This window comes from Lepidothrix coronata, unplaced genomic scaffold (genome assembly GCF_001604755.1).
Source record: "Lepidothrix coronata isolate B3197 unplaced genomic scaffold, Lepidothrix_coronata-1.0 Scaffold74, whole genome shotgun sequence".
Taxonomy (NCBI): domain Eukaryota; kingdom Metazoa; phylum Chordata; class Aves; order Passeriformes; family Pipridae; genus Lepidothrix; species Lepidothrix coronata.
The window spans coordinates 333,346-347,416 of NW_016690254.1; the positions used below are offsets into that span (position 1 = coordinate 333,346).

The window sequence follows — 14,071 nt, forward strand, 5'->3', positions numbered from 1 at the left end:
TGACTATGTAGAAGCTCACACACAGAAAAGTCGAATGTTAGTAGTTCTTTATTCTGCATCCAAAGCTGTAAGAACAACTGAAAGCTGAATCAGAGCAATTGTCTTTAATGGGCCACAGCATAGGCCATTAAACATCCAAAATGTTCTGTGACATACTGAAATCACTGTGGCATGGAACTTTGAAATTACTATTGAAGCCTTCAGATGTGTTTTAACCAAGTTACTGTGAAATCTCTGTGGCCTGTGTTCACAGGCAGTGGGATTTGAGGATCACAGTTTTTCCATCCTGAGTATTCTGTGATGCTGAATATTTGCTGGATGTTCTTATTGGTTGTTGGGTGTGTACCTACTTAATGTGTTAAGCTTCATCTTCTCGAATTTCTGAAGTGTCTTTTTGAAAATTACTCTAACTAAAGTGCTAACTCAAAGCATCAACTTTAATCTTAGTAAGTGTGATAACTTCTTATTATCAAGGCTACAGGACTGCTCTCTGGAATCATCTTGGCCCAGAGTTCCTGCTGCAGCAGGGAGCAGGGACATGAGTTCTCCCGAGCCCTCGCTGAGGTGTGCTGTAGTTTTGGAGACGTCAGTACTACATATGGGGTTTTGTCATAGAGCATTGTGAAATGCTGCTCTCATAGCATGAGAAGCACATATCAGATGGACTTGCCTGGGTAGATGTGTGTTCCATGATTTCCCTCTACTAGGAGGACTTGGAAGTGGTGACCTAATCCATTTGATTGGGGTTTTGTGGTGGTGTCTGTCAAAAACTGGCCACTTATTTTGTTAAAACAGTGTGAGGATAATGCAGTCGAGAGATCAAACCCTACCACTTTTTCCTGTTTCTGCCCTGTTTAACGCATGGAAAGCCCTGATCCTTTAGAGTACATCAGGTAAATGACTCCAGGTGCTTGTGTGGGAAGTTGAGCTCTGACCAGTTAACATTTCTGACTTGGTGGGAGTTTGGCTCTGGGGTTTGGTTCATCTGTATGGATTGAATGAAGAGCTGTCACCTTTGCATAATGAGTGATAGATTGGGTTTTCCAGTTGGTACAGTTCCTTAATGCACCAGCTCAAAGACTTTCAGCTGGGGTTCTGACTGCAGTCTCAGAAGTCTCTTTCCATTCCGTGGGCACCAGTAAAAGAATTGAAATATGTTTCTGAAAAAAAGAAATATGGCAAAATTTCAGTTGGTTTGGTGCAAAATAAGTGGTTATTTTATTATCTTTTTGGGGTTTTGTCTCTGCAGAGTTTACAGATGCTTCCTCAACAACGGAAAGCCATAGCAAAATTTAAGGAGCCAGCACATGCTTTAGCATTTCAACAGAAATTCCACAGGTAAATAATTAAGCACTGCTGCCGCCTCAGTTCCTTCCCTCCCTTCAAAAGATAAAATCAGTCTCCTCTGCTCAATGTTTCATTAATCCAATCAAGCATCTATTTATTAGTGACCTTCAGAGAAACCTCCTTGCCTGTTCTCCACTCCCAGAATCGGTTTGAGTACTGTGTTTTTAACTTTCTTTAACCTTTTAACAGGCACATGATAGATCTGTCCCACATAAATGTGGCACTGATTGTTGAGTGATGTCTGCTGAGAGAAGCCCCGGCACTCACTGAGCCGTTCTGTGGAGCTGCATGAGACACAGTGGCAAAACCATCGGGTTGTGAAACCTTTCAACTTAGTCTTTGGTTGCTCTGCTGAACTACAGAAAGCACGGAGATGTCCTCCAGAAGAGAAGGGTTTGAGAGGATCTGCAAAGATGGAATTTCTGTTCGGTTTCATCACATTCTGTTGTAACCACATGGAGTTAGAGATTAATTTTTTTTTTTTCAAAATGCTTTCAATGCATGTAGACACTGTTCTTCAAGATCCTACTGTGTGACCACAGTGACTTGAGAGAGAACGTTTACAGCGAAAGATTAAAAAACTTTCTTCATAGCAAAGAATATTTGATAATGGTTGCTCTTATCTTCACTGCAAGGTATTTGAATGAAAACTCATTTTTCTAAACAAAACACATTAGTTGCACTGTATATCTGAGAGCACAGAAGGTATTCCTGCATAGATTTGAACGTGGTCTGTTTCACTGAATAGCAGTTTGCCGAGAAGCTTTGGAGGTGACACTGGAAAATTGTAGTTTTGATCTTTGTAAATAAGTCTGTCTTTGCATTTTTCTATTCCAACATAGACTTCTATCTTCTCTTTCCAAATCCAGTTATTCCATAAAACCCTGTGTAGGAATTACACTGCTGTATTTTCCCTTGGTTTTTAAAAACAGGGATCTTCACCCTTCAGCAGCATCGTGGGGCAGTGAACTCCAGGTTGTAATTAGGTTGTTTCAAATAACAAGGAAAAAGAAGTATTTGGTGGGTCACTCCAAAAATGTTACGCAGGAGGAGTGGTGCATTCCTGATAGTTCTTTTGGGCTAGTGTGTCATGGTTGCCTTATGCTTTATTTTGATTAGTTTTTATCTTTGAGATTTATTTTGTGATTGATGCTGAACCATAAGAAACCCGTAACTGAAAGGACTTGTTTTGATGTGTTGTTCCCAATACACATAGGACTATAAGGACATTGTAAATATCTGATGAACATGTCAGATCCCAAAAATTCTTTGCAAACATTAAGAAGCTTTTATTTTACTCAAAGTGAAATTCATAATATTTCCTTTTGGTTAGAACCATCTAGATGGTGTTGCCAAAGGAACAATTTTTTCAGTTACTTCTGAATAAACTTATTAAAATGTCATCTTTATATTGGATTCCAGTTTTTATGAACATTTCCTTAGTTTTTAGACCATGAGCTTTTGCTTCATGCTTTATTTTGAGAATACTCTTAAGCACTCCACCTACTATTTGAAGGGGGGGCACTTACAGAAACCTTGTAGGTTTGTTACCTGAGTGACCGCAGAAGAGCACTATTGGTATGTACTGAAAGAGCTATGAATGGGGTCCAAAATAGGTGTGCCAAGTGGAAAAGTTTGAGCTAAGCAAATTTATAGTACCGTAGATTTTAATTTTTTTAGAAATTTTTTTTGAGTTAGTGGTAACGAAATCACAAATGCCTGATTGGCTTTCTTACACTTTTGGTCCAGATTTTCAATTAAATATAAGTTACCAAAAATTGAATAAGTATTGTCAAAAGTCCTCTAGGTAAACCTGCTCTCTGTTCATTGTAATAACATGGTACTTTAAAAATACTGTGCTGGGGAAAACGATTGAGAGAATACCCTAAGTCCATTTACAACTTAATAACGAGACACAGTAATATGATGGGAATTTTTTCATGAAAGTGAGGTTTACACCCACCTGCATCGTTCCCCGTTTATGCATAATGCTTAATAACAGCCAACACAGCTACTATACATAAAATGCTATTAGTGCTTCAGGGTAGACACAAGCCCAGGACAGAGCATGAACTGCAGGCAGGAAGTGCCCAGTGGGACCCGACCCCGAAGACCTGCAAGCCCCAAGCTGTTTAACTCCTCACACCATCAGCTCTAGGACCCTACACTGCCTCCCCAGGTTATGTAATTTTTATTCTTAAGAAGTAAATGCTTTTCTTTAAAACAAGTCATTAAACAGTTACACTGTTAGGGAACAGCTTCTCTGCAATGAGAAGAATGGGAAGACATCTCGAAGTGGAGCGATAGTAGTGCGTGCCTGGAAATCTGGGTTAGATGCCAATGTCAGACAGGCCAGCAGCTGAGTTCAGCAGTAGGAACATCTGCAGTTGATCAGCTGTCCTGTCAGAAGCAAATGTTATTGGGGTTAGAGGGTTTCTTGGAGCCTAAGAATATGGGTTTGATTCAAAAGTCAAAGAAGTTTGGAGAAACGCTCCTGCTTTGGGTTTTGAATCCATCCCAAAGAGGTTGAGGTTCAGCCAACTTAAGTTTTAAAAATTTTTATTCAGTGGGGTCTTATATTTTTTTAGTTCTTTTTTTGAGACAAATGTGTGGCTTTGGAATAAAGACATGAAATGGCCTCAGATCTATTTAAATGTAGGAGTGACGTAAGCAATGCCTGTTTAATGACTAGATGCATCCTCTTTAACAGCAGTTGCAGTAGATTACTGCTTGTGCATAGGCAGGGTATGGGTGGATTGCTGGGGTTTAATTTAGCTGCTTACTGCAGTACCTGGATATTTACTGTATGTAAACATACTATATGTATGTATGTCTATATTTGTTCTGTTATACACATACATACATACTCACACCCTCTGCTGTCACCGTGTCTCTCTAAAATCTTGAAAAAACTCAGTAGCAAAAGTAGCAATTAGGTGAGTCATTTGTTAAAATGTTTGTGTTCTCTTAGTTCTCAAATCCTAAGTTAAAACTGGATCTCTTGGCATTGATCAGTTTGGATGATACAGCTCTTTTAGATCCGTTTGTTGTCTCCTCCCAAAAAAAACCCCAAAGGAAGTAGAGGTAAAGCTAGACAGAAGTGTTCTTGCCATGTTCTCTTCCAGCACACAGATAAATCTGAACATCTTAAGTTAACTTTCTTGGAAGATCTGTTGCAACCATTATCTTGTTCTTTCTTTATCATGAATTCACAATATGATGCAAAATGGAAAGAAAAATAGGCATTTAATGTAGTATGTAAATATTGACCTTTTAAAATTAAAATGTTACTCAAAGTGCTTACAGTCAACCACATCTTAGCTATTTGTTAGTTTTTTTGTGTTGTCTTATCCAAGTTTAATGGATACAGTTCCATAAATGTTGATGTGTTTTTGTGTATATCTTCAAATTTTTATAAAGATGATAGTAAGTCAATACATATATCCTGATCTGTGTATTATTTGTTCAGTTTTTATTAGCATAATTTTATAATTATTTTAATAGGCAACTCCAATAGGTGGTTATATGAAGCCAGTTTGTTTTTTTCCCCAAATTATTTTGTTTCCATCTTGTAGCACTGGAAAATTCACTTTATAACTAACCATATTTTGCCTTGACTAAAAGATTGGATTACCCATCTGATTTGTGGTATATTAGTAGAATGTTCTACTTCTGTTTTATTAAAAAAAAACCCTAAGACAACTCTGTCCTTTAACTTTTGAGGGGAAATACAGTGCACTGTCAGACCAAGGCCTGGGGTTTGTAGGTTTGTTCCATTGTGCTGTACAGGTACGAATTAGGTCTGTCGTGTAATGTTGTTCTCAAAAGTTTGGGATATTTTGGTTTTGCACGTAATTCTGGTTGGTCATGTAGCACGTTCATCTCAATATTGGCAACTGGTGAGGCACATGTGCTGTGTGATGGAAGGATGTGCAGTGTTGGAAACGCTCGGGGTCGATGGTGCTGGGCAGGAAGAGGAGGAGGAGGAGGAGGAGGAGGAGGGCAGGTCTGTAGCATCTTCGTAGCCAGGGAAGCTGCCACGCAAATGTTCATCTCTGAGCAGTGGCAGAGAATAAATTTAGGCAGGGATACTGCTCTCAGCCCCCATGTATCTCCAGGATGACTTTGGGATAGAAGGGTAAATATGAGCACCCACTCTGTATGATATCCTCAGATGCCTAGTTTATTCCCCTAGTTTAAATCTGGATTCACTTTGGATTTCCAAATTTCTGTAAGAAAGTCCTTCTAGCCATTAAATGCCAAGCAGACTGAGCCTTTTAATTTTTCCGTGTTAGGTTTCCACTGGAAGGATATAGATGAGAATTAAAGGTTATTTCAGAATAACCTTGGGGGGGTGGTATCTTCAAGTTTTTTCTTAGCATTAGCTACTTGGTATAAGAAAAAACCTTTTACTTGGTGCTGAATTTTTTTATCTTTTTTTAAAATATGGTACCCTTTGTCTGTTTATCTTGAAATTATGCAATTTTCCTGGAAGCTGCTGTAGGCACTTCCTGTCACTACACACAGTAACTGCATGTCTGTATGTGTGTGTGGGTGTGTTGCCCTTGTAGCTGGGGCAAGAGGGTGGGTGGGAGACTGAGGGGTTTCTTTTTTTGATTTTTTTTTTTGGTTTGGTTTGGTTTGGGTTTTTTTTTGTCTTGTCTACTTGAGAGGTACCCTAGATTTGTTCTCTGGCATAGTATTGTGTTGTGCTTGTCCTTCCTGTAGTACTGTGTCTGTGATACTCGAGTCATGATACTCGAAAATAGAAATCTGGCTTCACCTGTTTGCTGTCAAAAACACATTTTTGTTCAGAGACACACAAAACCTTTCTTTTTAAATGCATTTTTTTTTGTGCTTTTATTTTTTTTTTTTTAGCAGCATGTTTGATGAGAAATTAAATGTAAAGGAAACAAATCCTGAACGGATTGCAGAAAGTTAGCTATATTATAAAGGTCATTTAGGGTAACATAGGGCTTTTGTTTCAATGTTACCTTAAATCATGCCTTATCCTCTAATTAATTCATAAACATAATACTTGAAAGTATTTTACCTTCAATTAGTATCAAATCCTAAGGATTTTCTGTAAGGTTTTTTTGTAACCTGGTTTTTAATCGTGGAGATGACTTATTATCCACATGAGCACAGGGTCTTGTGTACAAAAACAGATTCATATTGGATCCCTGCGTATGCCAACTTCTGGTATAACATGGTTGGGAAGGATCATTTTGGTCTTTATAAAGCTGCTTTTGGCAGGGTTGGTGTTTTTAATTAAAAAAAAAAAAAAGAGAAAACAAAACTCTCCATTTTCTACTTCTCTGCATATGTTGGTGGAAAGTGTGGTCCTTTTTGCACTAAAGAAAACCTCAAGGGGAAAGTTAATCGCATGGGGTCTTTTAGGTGCCTGTGTTGCTCTCTCCTTTCTTGGTTGGATGCACTGATTTTTCTAACTAACTGGAAATGGGCTTTATACAAACGCTTTTTCAACAGGTTACATGGCTTTTATTAATGTAACAGCACTTGGGTTAAGTTTTTACCGTCTAAATTTTAAACAATATTACAGATTACAAATATTTTTGTAAAAGAATCTATGTAGAGTTAAATGTAGCTGTATTGCAATGTGTGTAGTCACTTGGAAGATCAGTTTCAAACACTGGTGTATTAATGTTATGTTTGTTCAGGATTTTCTTTGTGTGCATCTAATGGTTTTTAATATGCACTGTATTTTTTTCCTAGTGTCCCTCGGGCTGAGTTTGGAAGCCCTTGGAGTTTTACTTCTTTTTCTAGAATAACAAAACCATTTGTTTGCAGGTTTTCTTTTTCAGATGATGAAGCGTCTTTCAACAGTTTAACTTCTAATGAACAGAGATTTTCACTTACAGCAAAGACAAGATGCTAACACTCATTTATTCACAGCTGATCTTCTGTACCGTTGCATACAATTTTGTTGATAAAAGTTCTCTTGGAATAAGTCAACTTTCTTTTTTCCTGTGGTACCCTTTGCCTCTACCCTATGCTTTACTTCATTTCCATCTCATCTGCCCCCATTTTTCCATTCCCTCAAGGATATTTGTATCCTTGTTCTATTCCTGCTCTTTTCACTCTGTTCATCTCTCTGGATGTTTTCCTGTCCAAGTGCGTTGCATTCGATCTTTCGCTCTCTTTTCTATTCTTTCAGTGCTTTTAGTGTTCCTGAAGCCTAGATCTCCTACCCTGAAAGCCCATCGTTCTGTACTTTCCTTTCCAGACTTTGGTGTATGAAGTTGAGGTTGCTTTTGTACAGGTATCACATCCTAGGAGATGCTGCCCATCCCAAAGCCTTGGAGAAACATCACTTAACAGTTTTGCTTTGCAGTTTTACCCGTGTTGGAGAATTTAAACATGCTGTTTACATGCTTTAGCATTTGTGAGAAGCCAGGGTAACAGGATTAACAACTCTTTCATCCTTTTCACTTTTCCAGGAGTTCTGTTCTTGAATTCAGTGATAGTAATAGCACTTTTTCTTATTGCCACGTAGAAATACGAACACTGTCGACACGATTCTACCTCCTATTACTATTACTGAATGTGATCCTTCCTAACCTGTAAAGTCTTAAGCAGTGTGTATATATTTGGGTGTTTTGAGAATCATTTCAAATGTACTGCTCTAATCTGGATTGCAGAGCTTGTTTATTGGCAGTTCAGGATATAAGTTCAGCAGCCCGACTCTATCATACTGACTCCACTGGGAGTGCGTCTGCCTCATGTTTTCTACGGCATCATCTGCACAAGGTGTTGACTGCTAATTTCTTGAGTGTAATACTGAACTTTACCAAATCCTCCGCTTGCATAAGAGATCTTTCTGTCGTACCTATTTCAATGAATGTAAAAATGGAAACACAAAGATGATCTCGTGTACAAGTTTTTTTTTTTTTTACATGTAATTCCATGTTTAAAATGTGAACATGTAAATATGTTTATTGTACCTAAAATATGTCAATAAAACTTGATTTTTATAAGTTCATACGTTGTCGCTTGGTGTACAGCTTGAACTTAAAACTTCTAGAAAATGCCTTTATATACCATATTATTCTACCATTTTTATTATGGTAGCATCTCTCAGCCTCTACTTTTACATCAGCATCATAGCATGGGGTTCTTCCACAGCTGTGCAAAGGATGGAAATGAAAGTGGTTGAGGATAAGTGATGGTAAAAGGGACTTGTGCTTGTGTGCCTAGTTCAAAGGGTCTGGAGCCTAAGAAGAATCTTGTAACATACATATAGGAGAAAAGCTTGTCAGTGTAAAAGGTTTTCTTGTGCTTTTTAGCCATACTGACATGTGTAATAAAAGATCTCTACTTTCAAATATTGCCTATCTTAATTTATAACCTAAAGAGAGGCCCTTGGCAAGCTCAATTTGGTCACCATCAATTATTTTCTGAACACATTATATTAACATAAATGGAGGCTAATTCCACTGGTCTATTGTGTCTCAAGAAAAGAGGTCAGAATCAACTGTCTTGCACTTGGTAGGGGTTTTAAGTAGTTTTCTAAAATTATTCACAAAGTTAAATGTAAAAAACCCCACTGTCGTCCTGGTGTCACTGGAAGTGGCACCTGTGATCCAGCATACATGTTTTCAGGGAAGCATTACTAACATGACACATCATTACTGGGGATAGATGTCAAGAGAACATGATTACCTGGGCACAGAGTATTGATACCCCAAGTTGTTTTTTCTGCTTTTGCCCTGATAGAGGACGTGTAGTTACAAGCAACGCAGTAACCTTAGAAGGCTCATCAAGGTAAAAACAATGCCTCTGATGCAGTGATTTAAATAGTGAGCCATGTAGGGATAACCGTAGTTCCAACTTAGTTTTCAACTTGTGATTTTGTTTTGAACTGACAATAGGAGCACACTGTAAATATCCGTCTGACTGCAGCATGGCCTCTAGATAAGGCTCCAACCAAAGTAACCTTCAATAAAGCCCCTCCAAGCCCAAACGTGATGAGTTCTATCTCCTTGTTTCTTTGTGCTTTCTTTCCCTGCCTCTGTTGATCTGTAATCTTGGGGCAGGAGTTTGTGTTTTAGTGAAGTTGATGCACCACGGAGCATCGGCCCAGCAGTCCACTCTTGCCATAAACTGAATGGGTTGACCATTGCACAGCACGGGCGAAAAACAAGCTCCCTTTTTGAGAGTGCAGGCAAGGGTTGGGCATACAAGTCTGTGGTCTTTAGAAGTTAAAATGTCCTGCTGATGAACTTGTCATTTTGGAAGGTTGCAGGATTCCTGCAGGGATGCGCTTTGAGAACTGGAAGGCGGGCAACTGCAAAGAGATGGAGGAAATCAATGGGGCTAAAAACTAGTTATTGAAGGGATGGAAAGGGAGTGACCAAAGGAGGTACAAATAAACCTTTAAAATCAAATATTGAGATGCCTAGTGGAGTGCTTCAAAAATTGGTCTTCATTGGCCTTAATTAATTTGTAATGATTTGGGCAGGAAGAGTTGGCTGTGCTCACCAAAGCGTGATGGGAGACAGATGAGGGAGGGCTCAGAAAAGAAGTAGGGTTGGAGTATCTTAGAGGAATTGGATGAACTAGAGAATTAGAATAATAGAGATGAGATTAAATTTAATCTTGCAAAGTGCAAGAGCATGCACTCTGGTATTAATAAATAAGGATTTTTGTTGTAAGAGTCACTGGGAAAAGAGGGAGAGCAGTGAATTAGTTTCAGATACCTGACCTGCAGATGTGGTGATCTAAGAGAAAAAGGACAACTGCCTTTTCTGGCTGGATGCATGAGGCCCTTCCAGAATTGAGTTATTAGCATGTGTATGTGTAGTATGAAGATTTAGTGCTGGACTTCAAATTAGCGACCCAATCAACCACCTCCCTACAGCCCTAAGAGGAAACACCCTGTGAATATTTATTTTGCGAAGGTTTTTTGAATGGTTCAGCTATCGAAGATTTTCTCTGCTTTTGCTCTACACATTCAACCTTTCAAAGACCAGGGCTTAAGCTACAGAAAACATCCTTAGTTGGGTCAATGAGAATTGACTGGTCACACGGTGCCACTGCTCCTTGGTTTCAGATGTCAATATACATTATTGACATATTTCAGATGAATATACATTAAATATTTTCACCCATCCATGCTGCTCTGGAAAGATCCCAGGGGAAGGTGTGCCTTCAACTAGTGAAAAATTCAAGATGCTGACCAGTAAAATCGTTCCATGGAGATGTGGTCTGCATTGGGGATGGTTTGGAGAGGACTTGGGAGTCAAGCATTTCTATTTCTTCTGGCTCTAGTCCAGTATTCCAGTGATTGTTACCTAATTAACAACCTTTTCATTAAATTACTGCTGAGAGGATTCTACTTCCCTAAGAAGGATTTTAAGACAGCACGAGGATGGACTGAATAGCCCCACAGCCTTTTCCAATCCTGTTTTCCTGAGTCTTAAACAAATTAGGCTGTGTCTTCTGAAACTCTGGTATTCCTGTACAGCATCACACAGTCTTTACTGGCAAAAGCCAGTAAAAACAGAGGGAGGGGGTTTGGGAGGCTTTTTTCTTCATTTATCTGTGCAGTGAGTCAGGTGCCTTCCACAGTCTTAGTTAATGTGGATCCCACACTGCAGGACTTGAGAAGTGGGGAAATAGCTAAAAGCTTCAAAGAAAAAAAGTGGAAGCCAACTGTTTCATTTGTTTTGATAAGGCTCAAAAGGTATTCAGGGGGTTGGGATGCCTGGGTGCTCTTATAGCCCTCATTGCAGAGGAGAGCAGGGGTCTTCAAGCTGATTTTTCCAATATCCATCACAGGAATTTGGGGAACTTTCTCAAATATGCAGTGCCTGTTTAGTGCTGCACAGAACTAAATGGTCCTGAGTCAGGTACTCATGAGCATAGGCTGCTCTGGGTAATATTTATGTTAGTAGTGGTGGCTGGCATTGAGTATTTTGCATGCAAGCAAAATCCAGCTCACTAGCAGGGTCTGATTGTTAAAAAATTATAATATCTCCCTGAAATTTAACACTTTAAGAGAACGTGATAGTAAATCAAATTACAAATAACACTCTGAACCCTCATCATCTGAGTCCTTCCTGCTTTGTGCTTAGGTAGGTCTTCAGTAAAACAGAAGTGCTGCTGTGAATTTGCTCCAGGATGGATTTAAGATTTCTCTGCAGTGGCCCTGATACCAATCTGTTCCTTGTCACGTCCTATTATTTGCTTTTTAAAAATTATTATTGTTATCATTATTAGCCTTATTATTGAAACTGGGGCTTCTGCAAACAGTAGCTGGGTGCAAGATCTGAGTCACAGGGAAATAACTGGGTACAGTTGGAGAACCCCAGTGTTGTAAGTATGTCCTTTTCTATTTCTAGCCCGGGTTTTTGTGTGGCAAAACCAGTCCTGGAAGCCAAACCTCAATTAACTGAATGAAGAGATAGTTTCTTTATATATTCTCTGTCTTAAATACGGCCACAAACAGGCCTCTCTGCAAGGTGACACCCACAGCTCCTACTGCTATGAACCTTTCCGATTGTTTAGAGGTGCTGCCTTATTGGAAAGGGCTGGTGTTCGTTCACTACAGTGAGGAAAATTCACGGATCACATCATAACAGGGAAGATGTGGTTGTTCCCAGGTCGTCCCTGTGCTACTGTTAATCAGCCATATCCAGAGGGAGGATGCGTGTTGCCTTTAATGGGGGCGAGGAGCAGGAGGAATGTAATCATCCCTCATCAGCGAGACCCTCAATCACTGCACTTCAAACAGCTGGGGGTACGTAACCTCATCTTCATTTGAAAATTTTAGTACCTTTTCTCTTAGCCACCTCCATTTTATGCCTTTTTTTTTACCCTCATAAATTTTTATGATTTTTTTTTTAAGGGAGAATTTATTGGCGAAATGGCAGAGACCGTGTGAAATGTGGAAGAGCTAAAAGGCTATCACTGTGGTAAATGAGGCTAATGGTTCTTTACCACCAGCTGTTTAGAGTTCAGTGATTGAGTCTAACTGACAAGAAATAATTACCCCCTCTCAGAGTGGTGAAATGGGCCCTCACACTGTGAATGCTGCTGATGAAGGGGCTGTCCCGGGAGAAGGCAGGATCCTTTCCAGCAGTTTCTGTGCATACATCTTGGATCCTTAAACCTCTCCCAGCATCTTGCACTAAGGTTTTCTTAGTGCGATGTTTTCTTAGGGTGGTGTCCTTCAGTGACTCAGCAAATCCCTCCTGCCCTTCTGGTCCCAGGGAGGTTCAAAACCTTGAGACAACATCTTGCAGGGATGAGCCCAGAGCCAAAATAGTCCCATTATTGATTAAAACTGGTGACTGTCTCCTAGCCCATTTTGTTTCAAAGCAAGAGCCCTCGTGCTTCTTATTGCAAAGATGTGCATTAGGATCTAAAAGCACCTGTTTTGTTCTTCTTTTCTAATCAATTGCAGGGAACAAATATGATGAGTGCATTTGTTCACAGGCCAGAGAAGGGGAATACCTTGACTTAGACTGGGGAAGGAAAGGACTTGCAGTGCTCCAGTTGGAAACCTGCATCCTCTCAGATCATGCTGGAGCCAAATCCCAGTTAAAACAAAAACCCAAACAAACAAGCAAATAACCAAGTCAAACCCTAAATATTTTGAATATGCAAGAAACATGAGATGAAACAGAAATAAGCATGATGGTAATGGTTTGAATGCCACTACATTTCTCTGGCTTTATTTGTTGTGGTTACGGCATTGATGAGGATACAAATACTTTGGATACATTGAAAATGATGTCTCTAATGACTAAATTAATTATTATTATGCAAGAGCCCATCTGAGGTCATGCTGTGTACTGCCCAAGTGAAACCAGATACCATCTCAGGTCAGCTCAGAAGGGTGGGAGGAGTCTCTGGCCACAGCTTAACCACACTGTGACTGTCATTACATCATTCATCTGGTTTCTTTAGAAGATGATGACCATGGTCATCACCAGATGGCTGCCATGAGCCACCATGGTGCACACAGAGCTTGGTGGAGCCTCAGCAGTGAAGGAACAGCTCAGGGAGGCTCTGCTTCAGTCTCTGTTTCATTGCTCCTCTTTTGAGTGGCTGTTTCTGATGAGGCTTTTTAGATGCATTTTTAGATGAGAATTTTACCCATGAAATGTCCGAGGTCCTGTGGGTTGTAACAGGCCAGTCAGTGCACATGCAGTCACCAGTTTGGCCTCCTCCTGCTATGAGGTGCTGTCTCTTCTTGGCTTCTTCCCCCTCAGTTTGGCCTCAGAAGGAGACAGGGTGTGCACCAGTGACGAGGTAGCACGTGAGAGATTGCCAAGCCTCAGAGGCAGCATCTTCTGAGAATCTTGTATGTGGGAGCTGCTGCATCCTCACTTTTCCCCTCCTCTCATGGCAGTTAAATGAAGCAGGTGATTTACTGATCACAGAAATATTTGTTTTATCAAAATAGTATAAATAAATACCACCAAAAAACCCTAAAAAAACCCCAAAGGAGCCCAAAAATCCCACAGGCAAAACTAGCCAACCCATCACATGTGGAGACCCAACCAGGACCCAACCCCTCTGTCCTCTCATCCACCATCAATGCCTCGCAAGCACAGGCTCCTGGTCACCAGTGTGGCCCAGCAGCTCTCCCAGCTTAACGTGTTTGCTCAAACATAAACACTGAGGACAGGACTTTCCCTCTGTGAACCCATGTTGACTGTGCCTGATGATTGAATCATCCTTTAAATGCCTTTCA

At 39.9% G+C, this 14,071-nt stretch overlaps 1 protein-coding gene across 1 annotated transcript in view; it reads left to right on the plus strand.

The window, feature by feature from the left end:
* The window catches only part of RBM33 (RNA binding motif protein 33), a 102,544-nt gene extending 94,194 nt beyond the window's left edge, over positions 1 to 8,350 (plus strand). Inside the window, 2 exon segments of the mRNA XM_017819375.1 lie at positions 1,250 to 1,338; positions 1,537 to 8,350. Of these exon segments, the coding sequence (XP_017674864.1) occupies positions 1,250 to 1,338; positions 1,537 to 1,585 (138 nt within the window). The 3' untranslated portion in view covers positions 1,586 to 8,350.
* The last annotated feature ends 5,721 nt before the right edge of the window (positions 8,351 to 14,071 follow it).